The 18,772-nt window shown below is 44.2% G+C and overlaps 1 protein-coding gene across 2 annotated transcripts in view; it reads left to right on the top strand.

The window, feature by feature from the left end:
• The window catches only part of COL19A1 (collagen type XIX alpha 1 chain), a 1,614,879-nt gene that overhangs the window by 531,859 nt on the left and 1,064,248 nt on the right, over positions 1 to 18,772 (top strand). For both annotated transcript variants that reach the window (XM_077289962.1, XM_077289964.1), the window contains exon 14: positions 987 to 1,040. In XM_077289962.1, coding sequence (XP_077146077.1) covers positions 987 to 1,040 — 54 coding nt within the window. The remainder of the gene's footprint in view (positions 1 to 986; positions 1,041 to 18,772) is intronic.

Here is an 18,772-nt window from a genome sequence, read left to right as displayed (position 1 = left end):
CAGAGGGAAGCGAGGCTTGCAGACATGAAAACAAGAGCTGCTTCCTCAGGAGCCAATGTACTTTCTGAGGAGAGGGAAGTGTGGCTTGAAAACATGAAAACAAGAGCTGCTATCTATTTGTCTTGTGGTTGTATATATATATATATATATATTGCAGACGTTGTGCTGGGATAAGAACTCTGCCTTTAAGTGAATGCACTTTCTGTAACATTCACCGTCCTCAAACGGGCTACCAGTATGCAATACATGTTGTTAATTCAGTGACTTTTGTTGGCGAGTATGTCGTGTATCTCCTACACTATATCTGGTGTTGCTAGCTGACATGATTCTTTTACAATTATCTACATAATTTTATTGTACATGTTACGCGGAATTATTAAAGTGTTCTTGGCATGGAAGACAACTATTACCTTTAAGTGGCTTGGAGATGTGCAGTTGTGCGTTTCATGTCCCCAGTTGCTCAATCTGTGTAATTTGATCTACAAATGTCACTAATATTATAAATAAAACAAACACTACATGAACCTTATTTGCTTTTACTTTTAAGTGTTTTTAGATGAACAAGGGAACTTAAATTTCCAATTTACCTCGTGAAGCATTTTGCGAGCTTGTTAAAGGCCAACTAACAGCTAAATCAGAACTATTTATTCCTCCACTAATTTAATTCAAGTGGGTATTTAAAATCTCATAACTCTAAATGATGCTTCTTCCAGATGGTAAATTAATGTAATTTTAGCAAGAAGAGAAGTTGCACAGATATCTAGTATTTAGAACACTTGCTGATTTAATGCTGTGCACCCACCAATGCACAGATGTTGCTTATCATTTTAGTGCCAGCCTGTCTCTATATTTCCACTTACTGTGATCTGTAGAATGAAGATTGGAGGGTATTGAAGATCTAAGTTGTTTGCATTATTATCACCGTGTTAATAATTCAGCAGTAATGCACACAATTTTCAATTATAAATATGTCTTTTTTTCCACAGGGTTTGGATGGTATTCCAGGATTTCAAGGTCCAATTGGCCCCAAGGGAGAAAAGGTAGAATACACTTGCCATTAAATTTTGGTTGCAAAGAAAATAATTGCCCATATAAAAATGAAACCATTGTTTCAAGGATATTTATTTATGAAGGATATAAATGTATCTGATGTATTAGAATGGAATTTATATACAATGGACCTGTGCATTTCTCAGTTTAGGGAATGTTAACAGTGCATGATGCTCTTAGAGGTCTATAATGTAACATAAAATGGAAATATTGACTTTTTTATTTGTCAGATTATCTTTCATTATCGCAATCTGCATCATAGTTAATGTCTAATTATATAAGCTAAGTAGAATAATTAAAGGAAACCTGACAGCTGGCAATCCACGAGCAGCATGTATGAGGCACTGACTGTATGATCTCAGCCAGGTATATTTGACATTGGAGCACTGCGTCACTTCATAGAAAAACATACTTTAACCTCTTCCCGACATGAGCCGTACAAGTACTGCTCTGCGAGAATTGCGTTCCCGCAAACAGCAGTACTAGTACGGCGCACTGATTGTGCAGCCTCATGCTGAGCGGTGTGGCGATCGGGTGCGGGTATCAGCTGTATGTGACAGCTGACACCTTGCAGCAATGCCTGTGATCGATGCTAGCACCGATCACAGGCATTTAACCCCTATGATTATGCTGTCAGTAGTGACAGCGACATAGAGGGGCATCGTGCAGGGAGGGGGCTCCCAGTGCGCTTCCATCAGGACAACACGATGCAATCGCATTGTCCTGATGGTCTCTATGGAGACCCCCAGCCCCAAGATGGCCATGGGGTCCTTCCTCGTCCTGCAGGGAAGGTGGCTCGCCTCCTTCCCTGCCTGTCAGATCCTGATCTGATATTCTGCAGTGGAGAGTGTCAGATCAGCAATCTGATGTAATATATTAATGTCCCTTACTGGAACAATGTAAAAAAGTTTAAAAAAAAATATTACAAAGTGTAAAAATATATATTTTTTAAATCCCTAAATAAAGAACAGAACAAAGAAATATTTTTTCCCAATAAATACTGTCACAGAGTTCTTCTCCAGTATCACACAATCAACAGAGCAAGAGAAGAGTGAACAATCCCAAGACCTTTATTTAGGCAGAAATAAGAAAAGTCCATATATATATTCCACCACACAAAGGATAAGATAGTCCAGGTCCAGGATCCAAATGCAGTTAAGTAACAGGATAAAAGCCCTGGGAGATGAGAGTCCAACAATCAAGCAGACAGAGGATTACATAGTCCATATACTCTTCTTTCTCTATGAGGTGCTGTGATCACATCATAGTTCCACATAGGATCTGCTCTCTTGTCTCACCTCTCTGATATTTTAAAAGTCCCTCTCCTCATTCAGAGCTCAGGGGGAAGGTCACAGGAGCTCATTGTTTCAACTAGCTAGGTCAATATGTCATTAGCATATTAGCTCACTGACCCTGTGGAAAGATAACAGTACAGTACTGTGAGGGGCTGATATCAGATGGCAACAACAGCTATTCATCAATTAGCAAATAACAACTCATCCTTCAAGATAGCACCATTAAAATCAGTAAAATATTAATACAAACAAAATGATCCCCACATTGTTATGATCCCAATGGCAGAGGATCTCTGATATTCTGGCAAGATAGCAAAAATATAAATACTGCTCTAGGGAGGTGGAAACTGGGCTAACCGCATACCTGATCCTGACACAAACAACTAAAAGTAGCCGGTAAACGTGCCTACGTTGGTTCTAGACGTCTCGAGCCAGCCGGAGAACTGACTACCCCTAAAGGGAAAAAATAAGACCTCGCTTGCCTCCAGAGAAATTGAACCCCAAAGATATAGAAAGCCCCCAACAAATAATAACGGTGAGGCAAGAGGAAAACACAAACGTAGAGATGAACTAGATTCAGCAAAGTGAGGCCCAATAGTCTAGATAGCAGAAAATAGATAGATAGATAGATGTCACATTGCATAGAATCAGGTGACCGTTCAGACAGCACCGCCAAAGGATTAACAGATTTGCGCTCCCGCAAACGTCGATCAATTTGAATGGCTAGAGCCATTGAATCATTTAGACCTGTAGGGATAGGAAACCCCACCATCACATCTTTAATGGCTTCAGAAAGACCATTTCTGAAATTTGCGGCCAGTGCACACTCATTCCATTGAGTAAGCACGGACCATTTCCGAAATTTTTGGCAATATACCTCAGCTTCGTCCTGACCCTGAGAGATAACCAGCAACATTTTTTCAGCCTGATTTTCAAGATTAGGCTCCTCATAAAGCAAACCAAGTGCCAGAAAAAACGCATCAACATTCACCAATGCAGGATCTCCTGGCGCCAGAGAGAAGGCCCAATCCTGAGGGTCGCCGCGCAAGAAGGAAATAACAATCTTAACTTGCTGAGCGGAATCACCAGAGGAACGAGGTTTCAGAGACAGAAACAATTTACAATTATTCCTAAAATTCAGGAATTTAGATCTATCTCCAAAAAACGGCTCAGGAATAGGTATTTTTGGTTCAGACATAGGGCTATGGATAACAAAATCCTGAATGCTTTGCACCCTAGCAGCAAGCTGATCCACACTAGAAGTCAAAGTCTGGACATTCATATCTGCAGCAGAGTTTCAGCCACTCAGAGAAAAAGGGGATGGAAGAAGCTAGGCAAACTGCAGCAAAAAAAAACAAAAAAAACTCAGAACTTCTTTTTAATCCCGCTTCTGCGATGCATTAAACATTTTCTTTTGGCCTGGCATTCTGTTATGATCCCAATGGCAGAGGATCTCTGATATTCCGGCAAGATAGCAAAAATATAAATACTGCTCTAGGGAGGTGGAAACTGGGCTAACCGCATACCTGATCCTGACACAAACAACTAAAAGTAGCCGGTGAACGTGCCTACGTTGGTTCTAGACGTCTCGAGCCAGCCGGAGAACTGACTACCCCTAAAGGGAAAAAATAAGACCTCGCTTGCCTCCAGAGAAATTGAACCCCAAAGATATAGAAAGCCCCCAACAAATAATAACGGTGAGGCAAGAGGAAAACACAAACATAGAGATGAACTAGATTCAGCAAAGTGAGGCCCAATAGTCTAGATAGCAGAAAATAGATAGTGGACTATGCGGTTAGCAGAAAACCCTACAAAACATCCACGCTGAACATTCAAGAACCCCCACATCGACTGACGGTGTGGAGGGAGAATATCAGCCCCCTAGAGCTTCCAGCGAGTCAAAAATCAAATGTAAAGCAAGCTGGACAAAAACACTGAATAATGCAAACGATCCAAATTGTACAAAACAGACTTAGCTTTTCTTGCATGAGGCAGACTGAAAGGAATCCGGAGGAGACCAAATAGGTCTGGATACAACGATGCCAGGCAAGAGACTGAGTCCAGAGGAGACTCAAATAGGAAACACCCGCTGCTTAACGACACAGCTGGAGCTCAGGCCTGCAACAAGACATACCTAACACAATACCGTTAGTGACCACCAGAGGGAGCCCAGAAACACAGTTCACAACAGTACCCCCCCCCTTGAGGAGGGGTCACCGAACCCTCACCAAGACCCCCAGGGCGATCAGGATGAGCAGCGTGAAAGGCATGAACCAAATCAGCCGCATGAACATCAGAGGCGACAACCCAGGAATTATCCTCCTGACCATAGCCTTTCCACTTAACTAAATACTGGAGTTTCCGTCTAGAGATACGAGAATCCAGAATCTTCTCCACCACGTACTCCAACTCGCCCTCAACCAAAACCGGGGCAGGAGGCTCAACAGCAGGAACCATAGGCACCACGTACCGCCACAACAAGGACCTATGGAACACATTATGAATAGCAAAAGACGCTGGAAGGTCCAAGCGAAAAGACACCGGGTTAAGGATTTCCAAAATCTTATAAGGACCGATAAAGCGAGGCTTGAACTTAGGAGAGGAGACTTTCAAAGGAACATGCCGAGAAGACAACCAAACCAAATCCCCAACACGAAGTCGGGGACCCACACCGTGGCGGCGGTTGGCAAACCGCTGGGCCTTGTCTTGTGACAATTTCAAATTGTCCACCACATGGTTCCAAATCCGCTGCAACCTAGCCACCACAGAATCAACCCCAGGACAGTCGGAAGGTTCAACCTGACCCGAGGAGAAACGAGGATGAAAACCAGAGTTGCAGAAAAAGGGCGAAACCAAGGTGGCAGAACTAGCCCGATTATTAAGGGCAAACTCGGCCAGTGGCAAAAAGGTAACCCAGTCATCCTGATCAGCAGAAACAAAACATCTCAAATAAGTCTCCAACGTCTGATTAGTTCGCTCGGTCTGGCCATTAGTCTGAGGATGAAAAGCCGACGAAAAAGACAAATCAATACCCATCTTAGCACAAAAGGATCGCCAGAATCTGGAAACAAACTGGGATCCTCTGTCAGATACAATATTCTCAGGGATGCCATGCAAACGAACCACATTCTGAAAGAACAAAGGAACCAAATCAGAGGAGGAAGGCAACTTAGGCAAGGGCACCAAATGGACCATTTTAGAAAAACGATCGCACACCACCCAGATGACAGACATCTTCCGAGACACCGGAAGATCCGAAATGAAATCCATGGAAATGTGCGTCCAAGGCCTCTTTGGGATAGGCAAGGGCAAAAGCAAGCCGCTGGCACGAGAACAGCAAGGCTTAGCCCGAGCACAAATCCCACAGGACTGCACAAAAGAACGCACATCCGCCGACAAGGAAGGCCACCAAGAGGACCTGGCCACCAAATCTCTGGTACCGAAAATCCCAGGATGTCCCGCCAACACCGAAGAATGAACCTCAGAAATAACTCTGTTGGTCCATCCATCAGGGACAAACAATCTCTCTGGTGGACAATGATCAGGCCTATCAGCCTGAAATTTTTGCAGCCCTCGTCGCAAATCTGGGGAAATGGCAGACAAAATTACTCCCTCTCTGAGAATACCAGCCGGCTCAGAGACTCCCGGAGAATCAGGCACAAAACTCCTAGAAAGTGCATCAGCCATCACGTTCTTCGAACCAGGCAGGTACGAGACCACAAAGTCAAAACGGGAGAAAAACAACGACCAACGGGCCTGTCTAGGATTCAGGCACTTGGCAGACTCAAGGTAAATCAGATTTTTATGATCAGTCAAGACCACCACACGATGTCTAGCTCCCTCGAGCCAATGTCGCCACTCCTCAAATGCCCACTTCATGGCCAACAACTCCCGATTACCAACATCGTAGTTCTGCTCAGCAGGCGACAATTTCCTTGAAAAGAAGGCGCATGGCTTCATCACGGAGCCATCAGAACTTTTTTGCGACAAAACAGCCCCTGCACCAATTTCAGAAGCATCAACTTCAACCTGGAAGGGAAGAGAGACATCCGGCTGGCACAAGACTGGTGCTGAAGTAAACCGACGCTTCAGCTCCCGAAAGGCCTCCACGGCTGCAGGAGACCAATTCGCAACATCAGAACCCTTCTTGGTCATATCCGTCAAAGGTTTAACCACGCTGGAGAAATTAGCGATAAAACGACGGCAAAAATTAGCAAAGCCCAAGAACTTCTGCAGGCTCTTAACAGACGTGGGCTGAGTCCAGTCATGAATGGCACGGACCTTAACTGGGTCCATCTCCACAGTAGAAGGGGAAAAAATAAAACCCAAAAAAGAAACCTTCTGTACCCCAAAGATACATTTTGAGCCCTTCACAAATAGAGCATTCTCCCGCAAAACCTGAAACACCATCCTGACCTGGTTCACATGGGACTCCCAATCATCAGAAAAAACCAAAATATCATCCAGATAAATAATCATAAATTTATCCAGATATTTCCGGAAGATGTCATGCATGAAGGACTGAAACACAGAAGGAGCATTAGATAATTCGAAAGGCATCACCAGGTACTCAAAATGACCCTCAGGCGTATTAAATGCCGTTTTCCATTCATCTCCCTGCTTTATGCGCACAAGGTTATACGCACCACGAAGATCTATCTTGGTGAACCAACTGGATCCCTTAATCCGAGCAAACAAATCAGACAACAATGGCAAAGGATACTGAAATTTAACAGTGATCTTATTCAGAAGACGATAATCAATACAAGGTCTCAGAGACCCATCTTTCTTGCCCACAAAAAAGAATCCTGCACCAAGAGGGGACGAGGATGGGCGAATATGTCCCTTCTCCAAAGACTCCTTTATATAACTCCGCATCGCGGCATGCTCTGGCACAGATAAATTAAAGAGTCGTCCCTTAGGAAACTTACTACCAGGAATCAAATCTATAGCACAATCACAGTCCCTATGAGGAGGAAGGGCACTGGACCTGGCCTCATTAAATACATCCTGAAAGTCTGACAAAAACTCAGGGATCTCAGAAGGAGTAGAAGAAGCAATAGACACCAATGGAGAATCGCCATGAATCCCCTGACACCCCCAACTAGACACAGTCATAGCTTTCCAATCTAAAACTGGATTATGGGCCTGTAACCATGGCAGACCCAAAATGACAACATCATGCATTTTATGCAGTACCAAAAAACGAATCACCTCCTGATGTACAGGAGTCATGCACATGGTCACCTGCGTCCAATACTGAGGTTTATTCTCTGCCAATGGCGTAGAATCAATTCCTCTAAGAGGAATAGGATTTTCCAAAGGCTCCAGGACAAAACCGTAGCGCTTGGCAAACGACAAATCCATCAGACTTAAAGCAGCACCAGAATCCACAAAAGCCATAACTGAGTAAGAAGATAATGAACAAATTAAATTCACAGACAAAATAAACTTAGGCTGAAAAGTACCAATGGCGACAGGATTAACTTTTTTCTTTAAACGTTTAGAGCATGCTGAGATAACATGTGTTGAATCACCACAGTAGAAACACAACCCATTTTGACGTCTATGATTTTGTCGCTCGGCTCTGGTCAGAATTCTGTCACATTGCATAGAATCAGGTGACCGTTCAGACAGCACCGCCAAAGGATTAACAGATTTGCGCTCCCGCAAACGTCGATCAATTTGAATGGCTAGAGCCATTGAATCATTTAGACCTGTAGGGATAGGAAACCCCACCATCACATCTTTAATGGCTTCAGAAAGACCATTTCTGAAATTTGCGGCCAGTGCACACTCATTCCATTGAGTAAGCACGGACCATTTCCGAAATTTTTGGCAATATACCTCAGCTTCGTCCTGACCCTGAGAGATAACCAGCAACATTTTTTCAGCCTGATTTTCAAGATTAGGCTCCTCATAAAGCAAACCAAGTGCCAGAAAAAACGCATCAACATTCACCAATGCAGGATCTCCTGGCGCCAGAGAGAAGGCCCAATCCTGAGGGTCGCCGCGCAAGAAGGAAATAACAATCTTAACTTGCTGAGCGGAATCACCAGAGGAACGAGGTTTCAGAGACAGAAACAATTTACAATTATTCCTAAAATTCAGGAATTTAGATCTATCTCCAAAAAACGGCTCAGGAATAGGTATTTTTGGTTCAGACATAGGGCTATGGATAACAAAATCCTGAATGCTTTGCACCCTAGCAGCAAGCTGATCCACACTAGAAGTCAAAGTCTGGACATTCATATCTGCAGCAGAGTTTCAGCCACTCAGAGAAAAAGGGGATGGAAGAAGCTAGGCAAACTGCAGCAAAAAAAAACAAAAAAAACTCAGAACTTCTTTTTAATCCCGCTTCTGCGATGCATTAAACATTTTCTTTTGGCCTGGCATTCTGTTATGATCCCAATGGCAGAGGATCTCTGATATTCCGGCAAGATAGCAAAAATATAAATACTGCTCTAGGGAGGTGGAAACTGGGCTAACCGCATACCTGATCCTGACACAAACAACTAAAAGTAGCCGGTGAACGTGCCTACGTTGGTTCTAGACGTCTCGAGCCAGCCGGAGAACTGACTACCCCTAAAGGGAAAAAATAAGACCTCGCTTGCCTCCAGAGAAATTGAACCCCAAAGATATAGAAAGCCCCCAACAAATAATAACGGTGAGGCAAGAGGAAAACACAAACATAGAGATGAACTAGATTCAGCAAAGTGAGGCCCAATAGTCTAGATAGCAGAAAATAGATAGTGGACTATGCGGTTAGCAGAAAACCCTACAAAACATCCACGCTGAACATTCAAGAACCCCCACATCGACTGACGGTGTGGAGGGAGAATATCAGCCCCCTAGAGCTTCCAGCGAGTCAAAAATCAAATGTAAAGCAAGCTGGACAAAAACACTGAATAATGCAAACGATCCAAATTGTACAAAACAGACTTAGCTTTTCTTGCATGAGGCAGACTGAAAGGAATCCGGAGGAGACCAAATAGGTCTGGATACAACGATGCCAGGCAAGAGACTGAGTCCAGAGGAGACTCAAATAGGAAACACCCGCTGCTTAACGACACAGCTGGAGCTCAGGCCTGCAACAAGACATACCTAACACAATACCGTTAGTGACCACCAGAGGGAGCCCAGAAACACAGTTCACAACACACATACCATATCCCACCATCACAAATACATTTATTTTTGTAAATACAAAAACACTAAAAGTACACATATTTGGTATTGTCGCGTCCATAACGACCCGCTCTATAAAACTGTCCCACTAGTTAACCCCTTCAGTGAACACTGTAAAAGAAATACATAAGAAATGAGGCAAAAAAACAATGCTTTATCATCATACCAATGAACAAAAAGTGCAATAAAACGCGATCAAAAAGACAAATGTAAATAAAAATGGTACCACTGAAAACTGCATCTTGTCCCGCAAAAAGCAAGCTGCAAACAGCTCCATCAGCAGAAAAATAAGTTATAGCTCTCAGAATAAAGTGAAGCAATAATAATTATTCTTTCTATAAAACAGTTTTTATTGTGTAAAAGTGCCAAAATCTAAAAAAAGATATAAGTGAGGTATCTCTGTAATCATACTGACTCAAAGAATAAAGCTGCCTTACCAATTATAAAAAACAAAAAACAAAAACAATTCCTGAATTGCTGATTTTTGTTCATTCTGTCTCCCAAAAATCAGAATAGAAAGCGATCAAAAAATGTCATGTGCCTGAAAATGGTACCAATAAAAACGTCAGGTCGTTATGCAAAAAGAAAACTCTCACATGACTGTTGGATGAAATATGAAAAAATGATAGCTCTCAAAATATGGTGATACAAAAATTACTTTTCGCAATAAAAAGCTTCTTTTAGTGTGTGACAGCAGCCAAACATAAAAACTCGATATACAGTAGGCACTGAAAGTATTCAGACCCCTTTAAATTTTTCACTCTTTGTTTCATTGCATCTATTTGGTAAATTCAAAAAAGTTCTTTTTTTTCATTAATGTACACTCTGCACCCCATCTTGACTGAAAAAAAACAGAAATGTAGAAATGTTTGCAAATTTATTAAAAAAAGAAAGACTGAAGCATCACATGGTCATAAGTCTTCAGGCTGTGAATCGTCTATCTCTCCTGCAAGCTGATATTAGATGTTTCCTTAGGATTCATGGCCTGGAGAACAACAGAGAGATTACTATTAAGGCACCATAGTTCTCCTTAATACAACTGACTACATCAAAGAGGCACACAGACAACTGATGGATATACAGTACTACACCAAACTGGATGATGAACCAACTCCAAAATATCTGAGTGAGTTGAAAAGAGTCACCAAATGTCTGTGTACAGACTCCATGAACCTTCCGGACTTAATACCTGAGAATCCAAGGATGGGAACTTTCTATATGCTTCCCAAGATTCATAAGCCAGGCAACCCAGGGAGACCAATCATCTCAGGGGTGGGAACACTCACTGAAAAAATCTCAGGGTGGGTAGAAAACATCCTTATGCCGCTGGTAAGGAAGACAGCAAGCTATATACAGGACACTACAGACCTGCTGAATAAGCTATCCACGATAGGTCCCCTCCCTGACAGCACACTCTTTGCCACCATGGATGTCAAATCCTTATATTCTAACATCCCAAAAGAAGATGGACTAACCACCTGCCGAATGTTTCTTGAGGCCAATGGGATCCCTTCTGAGTCTGTAATAACACTTACCAGATTCATCCTCACACACAACTTTTTTCTCTTTTTGTGTGGAGCTATGTCTACAATGTATCGGCACTGCTATGGGAAGTAAAATGGCACCCCAGTACGCCAATCTCTTCATGAATAAACTAGAAAATGACTTTTTAATAACATCCTGCTCCATCAATCCGTTTGCCTACTTATGTTACATAGATGACATCGTAATAATCTGGACTGAGTCCAAACAAGAACTTCTAAATTTCCATGACAAATTCAACAAATTTCTTCCTACCATAAACTTGACATTGGACCACTTAAAAAAAAAATCAAAATTCTAGACACCACCATAAAAGTCCAAAATGCTTTGTTTCAAACATCAGTGTATCGTAAACTAACTGACTGTCCCACATACCTCAGATGGGACAGCTTTCATCCTAAACACATTAAAAAGTCTATTGTCTACAGCCAGGCCCTCAGATATAACCATATCTTTTCCAGTCCTAAGGACAGGGATGAACGCATCGCCTAACCCAGTTTAAAATGTCAATTTTAAATCAAGGTTTCCATCCCACCTCCATTGATGATCAGATCGTTAGGGTCACAAAGATACCTAGAAGTCAAGTACTTCAATACAGAAAAAAAGAGTGTACCTCTGGTAGTGACCTACAACCTACAGCTTGAAATACTGATAAAAACGGCTAAGAAACTTCACCATATCCTACACAAGGATGATCGGTTAAAAATATTATTCAAAGACCCCCCTTGCTATGTTACTAGTGTTGAGCATTCCGATACTGCAAGTATCGGGTATCGGCCGATATTTGCGGTATCGGAATTCCGATACCGATATCCGATACTTTTGTTGTATCGGGAATCGGTATCGGGATACTCACCTCTCCGACGCAGCCTGCACTTTACCGAGGGAACCGGCAGCCTTCTTTGTTTAAAATGCGCACGTTTACTGCCTTCCGTGACGTCACGGCTTCTGATTGGTCGCGTGCCGCCCATGTGACCGCGACGCGACCAATCACAACAAGCCGTGACGTAATTTTCAGATCCAGAATGCCTAATTCTAGGCATTCAGGACCTGAAAATTACGTCACGGCTTCTGATTGGTCGCGTGCCGCCCATGTGACCGCGACGCGACCAATCACACAAGCCGTGACGTAATTTTCAGGTCCTAAATGCTAATTTAGGCATTCAGGACCTGAAAATTACGTCACGTGACGTCACGAAAGGCAGTAAACGCGCGCATTTTAAGCAAAGAAGGCTGCCGGTTCCCTCGGTAAGGTGCAGGCTGCGTCGGAGAGGTGAGTATATCAATATTTTTTATTTTAATTCTTTATTTTACACATTAATATGGATCCCAGGGCCTGAAGTAGAGTTTCCTCTCCTTCAGACCCTGGTAACCATCAGGGATACCGTCCGATACTTGAGTCCCATTGACTTGTATTGGTATCGGTATCGGATTAGTTCCGATACTTTGCCGGTATCGGCCGATACTTTCCGATACCGATACTTTCAAGTATCGGACGGTATCGCTCAACACTATATGTTACAGGCAATCTCCTAATTTAAGAAACATCATGATCCGAAGCTCAGTGCCATCAGATTCACTAAGAGGGACACATCCTTGCAATGGGAGGAGATGCAAAACCTGCATTTTTATAGAGACCAATGACATGATCCAAATCCCCAACACACAGCAGGACTATAAGATCCCCAGGATATTCACATGTTCCTCTTCCAATGTGGTGTGTTTAATTCTATGCAATATACACTCACCGGCCACTTTATTAGGTACACCTGTCCAACTTCTTGTTAACACTTAATTTCTAATCAGCCAATCACATGGCGGCAACTCAGTGCATTTAGGCATGTAGACATGGTCAAGACAATCTCCTGCAGTTCAAACCGAGCATCAGTATGGGGAAGAAAGGTGATTTGAGTGCCTTTGAACGTGGCATGGTTGTTGGTGCCAGAAGGGCTGGTCTGAGTATTTCAGAAACTGCTGATCTACTGGGATTTTCACGCACAACCATCTCTAGGGTTTACAGAGAATGGTCCGAAAAAGAAAAAAAATCCAGTGAGCGGCAGTTCTGTGGGCGGAAATGCCTTGTTGATGCCAGAGGTCAGAGGAGAATGGGCAGACTGGTTCGAGCTGATAGAAAGGCAACAGTGACTCAAATCGCCACCCGTTACAACCAAGGTAGGCCTAAGAGCATCTCTGAACGCACAGTGCGTCGAACTTTGAGGCAGATGGGCTACAGCAGCAGAAGACCACACCGGGTACCACTCCTTTCAGCTAAGAACAGGAAACTGAGGCTACAATTTGTACAAGCTCATCGAAATTGGACAGTAGAAGATTGGAAAAACGTTGCTTGGTCTGATGAGTCTCGATTTCTGCTGCGACATTCGGATGGTAGGGTCAGAATTTGGCGTAAACAACATGAAAGCATGGATCCATCCTGCCTTGTATGGAGCATCTTTGGGATGTGCAGCTGACAAATCTGCGGCAACTGTGTGATGCCATCATGTCAATATGGACCAAAATCTCTGAGGAATGCTTCCAGCACCTTGTTGAATCTATGCCACGAAGAATTGAGGCAGTTCTGAAGGCAAAAGGGGGTCCAACCCGTTACTAGCATGGTGTACCTAATAAAGTGGCCGGTGAGTGTATGTCCTGTTGGAAGCCTCTATGTTGGAAAAACAGGACAGAGACTGAGAGCAAGGATGAGGTCTCATCGTCATACAATTAAAGACAAAAAAAACATATACCTGTGGCCAAACATTTCTGTTGTCCAGGACACAACATAGACAATATGAAAGTTGTCATTTTGAAATGCAATTTCAAATCACAGAAACATCGCAGGGTCTGGGAATACAAATTCATTGTAAGGTGTCGAGTTCCCGCCGTTGCACAGGGGGAATCTCGAACCACCTCCGCTGCGGTCTCCCATTCTTCTCCAGCTGCAGTGGAGTCTGCTCAGTGGAAACGTCGGTCCCAGCGTCTGGCTCAGGCAGATACTCTGCGCTTGATTGCTGCTGCTCTTCCAGCTTCAGCTATTGTTGCCAGTACTGGTCAGCGGCAAGCAGACGCCTCTGGGACTAAGTCCTGCTTTTCCCCTTCTGAGCATGCCCAAAGGAAGACTTCTCATTGGAGGTCGGGGGTCACACGCTCAGGTCTTGTAGCAACTCCCATTGGTCCTCTAGGAAGGTCCTTGTCTGCTGCACCTATAAAAGGTTCGCGTAGCTGCACGGCCATACGCTAGTGTCAACCTATGTTATGAGCTTTGCTATCTTGTGGTCATGTCTGCATGTGGTCAGGGTTGGCTGAAATAAGCCCCTAGAACACCGGCACCTCCGGTGAGGAGTTTTGTTTGTATGGACTCAGGGTTGGCTGAAATATGCCCCTAGAATTCCGGCTCCACCGGAGAGGAGTTGTTCGTGTTCTAGGCTAACTGCATGACCACTCTTTGCTTTTGCTCAGTTAGGTAGCTGTGATCCTCTGTGAGGTTAACAGGGCACAGCGTTTTCATATCTTTGCGATTCTGTGAAGTAACAGAGTTTGCTTATACCACCATATAGCGCCACCATTTGCTAGCAGCAGGTTCTCTCCTGCACGGTAGACCCCGGGTTGCGAACGCACATTTTTATATATTTTCACGGTGTGTTCCGCCAGCCCTAACATTCATTACCGTGTTTGATTCTGTTCACATAGGACTCAATTTGTCAGGAGGATTTATGGCCCTCCAGGCACCACCAGCCCTTTGATCTTACATGCATATGGGGTCCATAAAACTTTCACACCACTTATCTCTTCTTACCTAATTAAGAATTCTCTCTTTAAGCTCAGTGTTTGTTTATTTAAATGTCCATGTATCACACCATGCCTGTGCTCCTTAGGGTACCGTCACACAGTGCCATTTTCATCGCTACGACGGCACGATCCGTGACGTCGCAGCGTCGTATGATTATCGCTCCAGCATCGTAGACTGCGGTCACACTTTGCAATCACGGCGCTGGAGCGATGCCGAAGTCCCCGGGTAACCAGGGTAAACATCGGGTTACTAAGCGCAGGGCCGCGCTTAGTAACCCGATGTTTACCCTGGTTACCAGCGTAAACGTAAAAAAACCAAACAGTACATACTTGTACATACTTACATTCCGGTGTCTGTCCCCCGGCGTTCTGCTTCTCTGCACTGTGTAAGCACCATAGCCGGAAAGCAGAGCAGTGACGTCACCGCTGCGCTCGCTTTCCGGCCGGCAGGCGCTCACAGTGCAGAGAAGCTGAGACGCCGGGGGACAGACACCGGAATGTGAGTATGTACTGTTTGTTTTTTTTACGTTTACGCTGGTAACCAGGGTAAACATCGGGTTACTAAGCGCGGTCCTGCGCTTAGTTACCCGATGTTTACCCTGGTTACAAGCGAACGCATCGCTGGATCGCTGTCACACACAACGATCCAGCGATGTCAGCGGGTGATCAAGCGACGAAAGAAAGTTCCAAACGATCTGCTACGACGTACGATTCTCAGCGTGGTGTCTGATCGCAGTAGCGTGTCAGACACAGCGATATCGTAACGATATCGCTAGAACGTCACGAATCGTGCCGTCGTAGCAATGAAAATTTCACTGTGTGACGGTACACTTACTGTATATAATTGGGTTTCCTCAAATATCTTGTTTTATCAGCCTGATGAAGAGAGGTAAGCAGTTTCGAAAGCTTGCTTTGTAACATCATTCACCATATTGTTAGCCATTAAAAGTTATCACACCCACAAGATTCTTCTTTTGTTTCTCCCAGTGAGAGCACTCTATATCTTTTCAGTGAAATACTACAGCCCCTGCTTCATTGAGAGAAGGAGGAAGAAAAGCTCTCCAGAACGTGACCATAAGTATGAAGATTGCATTAATGGTCATGTCATGACTAGGGTTGAGCGAAATGGATCAGACAAATTCAAAAATCGCTGACTTTCAGCAAAGTCAGGTTTCATAAAACCCGATCCGATCCTAGTGTGGGATCGGCCATGAGGTCGCCGATCTGCGTGCAAAAGTCGCATTTCATATGACGCTTTCAGCGCCATTTTTCAGCCAATAAAGGAGGACGCAGAGTGTGGGCAGCGTGATGACATAGGTCTCAGTCCCCACCATCTTAGAGAAGGGCATGACAGTGATTGGCTTGCTTTCTGCGGCGTCACAGGGGCTATAAAGGGGCGCGCACACAGACCGCCATCTTACTTCTGCCGATCTTAGCATAGAGAGAGGTTGCTGCAGCTTCATCAGAAGAAGGGATATAGTTAGGGAGGGAAGATTAACCCCCAAACTGCTTGTGCTGTAGCGATTTCCACTGTCCAACACCACCTTTGTTTTGCAGGGACAGTGGAGGCTATATTTTTGTGCATCAGCTCTGTAGCTTATTAGGCTGCCTTATAAGGCTCCCTCATAGCTTCATTGCTGTTTGCACGCTGCTGTGCACACCAACTGCTTTTTTAAAAGCAAGAATCCTGTTGCTCCTTTCTGCACAGTTATCTTGTTTATTTGTCCACACTTTTGTGTGCAGCAGTCCTTTTTATTGCTGCCATACTTGTCCTGAGATCATTGTCGGGAGATTGAAATTGTACAACAGTCCTTGTATTTTTTCATATATCTTCCAGCCACTTTCTGCCACTTACATTGTGTTGTTTTATACACTGGGCCTGAGTTTTGGTTCAGTCTCCCCCAAAAAAGTGAGATTCAAATTCTCACAAAGTGGATATACTTCAGTCCTGTTAGTTTGTCATATGTCAGCCAGCCACTTTCTGCCACTCAGATTGCGTTGTTATATACACTGGGCCTGAGTTTTGGTTCAGTCTCCCCCAAAAAAAGTGAGATTCAAATTCTCACCAAGTGGATATACTTCAGTCCTGTTTGTCGTATGTCAGCCAGCCACTTTCTGCCACTTAGATTGCATTGTTATATACACTGGGCCTGAGTTTTGGTTCAGTTTCCCCCCCAAAAAAAGTGAGATTCAAATTCTCACAAAGTGGATACACTTCAGTCCTGTTAGTTTGTCGTATGTCAGCCAGCCACTTTCTGCCACTTAGATTGCGTTGTTATATACACTGGGCCTGAGTTTTGGTTCAGTCTCCCCCCAAAAAAAGTGAGATTCAAATTCTCACAAAGTGGATATACTTCAGTCCTGTTAGTTTGTTGTATATCAGCCAGCCACTTTCTGCCACTTACATTGTGTTATTTTATGCACAGGGCCTGAGTTTTGGTTCAGTCTCCCCCAAAAAAGGGAGATTTAAATTCTCAACAAGTTTATATCACCTTCTACCTTGTTTTACAGTACCATATAATGGTTGTTATTTTGGTTAGATTTTCCAAAAAATGAGGAAGTCTGGTGGAAGAGCCCGTGGGCGGTGGTTGCCAGCTGGTAGTGACGGTGGTGGTGCACAACCAACGTCAGACACACCGTCGTAATATGAGGGGCCCTGTGCCAGTACCGCTGCCCACAATAGAGTGTTCCCCCCAGCTCGAACAGTGCTCTACCACTTGCAATACTTACCTCTCCCTGCTCCACCACTGTGTAGTCTGTGCTGTTAAATCCTTCAAAGGCACTGCCAATACAAATTTGTTGAAATGATAGATGATAGTTAAAATATACAGGGGCCCTGGCCTCCATTTAGACCAGTTAATACTTTGCGCCTACTACCACTGTCTGCTGCTCAGCAGAGGAGCCCACCCCTGTACCTAGCTATGCCACCTGTTTATTTATGAACAATTTTTTGGCAGACATTTAGCCCACTTTATTATTTGGGCCTACTAACTGTGTCTGCCACTCATTACTGTTTTCCTCCACTGAACAAAGCAATGCCGCCTGTTTAGTCCTGTTACCACATTTGAACTGCATTTAGCCTACTTTATTATTTGGGCCTATATCTGTGTTTCCTCCTCATCCTGCCCATTGCCCAGCCACTGCTAGATGAGTCTGCTGGTACATTGACCCAGACCACTACATTCCCCTTGCACTCTACACAGCCAGAATCTGACCCTGCTGAAAGTCAGGTTCCCCTTCCCGCATACTATACCACCTTACACGGGGACAAAGAGGAAGGTGCAGAAGAAAGTTCAGGTTCCTTCATCAGGTGGGGGGGCATACTTGTTGGCGACGTCACTGGCACAGGGCCCCTCATAGTATGCAAAAGTGTCTCTGCCAGTGGGAGGCACCACCCGCCATCAAACACACCGCCGTACTATGAGGGGCCCTGTGCCAGTGCCAACGAGTGGGCCCCCCTGCTTGCTCAGGATCACAGCACTTGCAAAGTTGAAAAACTTACCTCTCCCTGCTCCACAGCCGTGACGTATTCCGCATTTCCTGGGCCCACGAAAATCTTGAGCCAGCCCTACCCCCCCTCAACTTTAGCCAAATGACCCCCAGTTTTCAATGCCTAACTATTATTATAAAGTAAATTAAGATTGACAAGCTTAAGTAATACGAATTGATGTTTTTGGCATTAAAATGGGCACTGTAGGTGTTTTCCTGTCCTCCACTCACTGACTCCCCATTGACTTGCATTGGGTTTCGTGTTTCAGTCGGCCCCCGACTTTTCGCAATAATTGTCCGATTTCACCCGACCCGACTTTTGACAAAGTCGGGTTTCGCAAAACCCGACTCGATCCGAAAAAAGTAAAAGTCGCTCAACTCTAGTCATGACTGCTTGAACTGGCAAGCAGAATCAAATTCTGACA

The sequence above is a fragment of the Ranitomeya variabilis genome, chromosome 2 (genome assembly GCF_051348905.1).
Source record: "Ranitomeya variabilis isolate aRanVar5 chromosome 2, aRanVar5.hap1, whole genome shotgun sequence".
Lineage (NCBI taxonomy): Eukaryota > Metazoa > Chordata > Amphibia > Anura > Dendrobatidae > Ranitomeya > Ranitomeya variabilis.
Note: the sequence above shows the minus strand (reverse complement) of the source record. Positions and strands in the feature narration are given on the sequence as shown.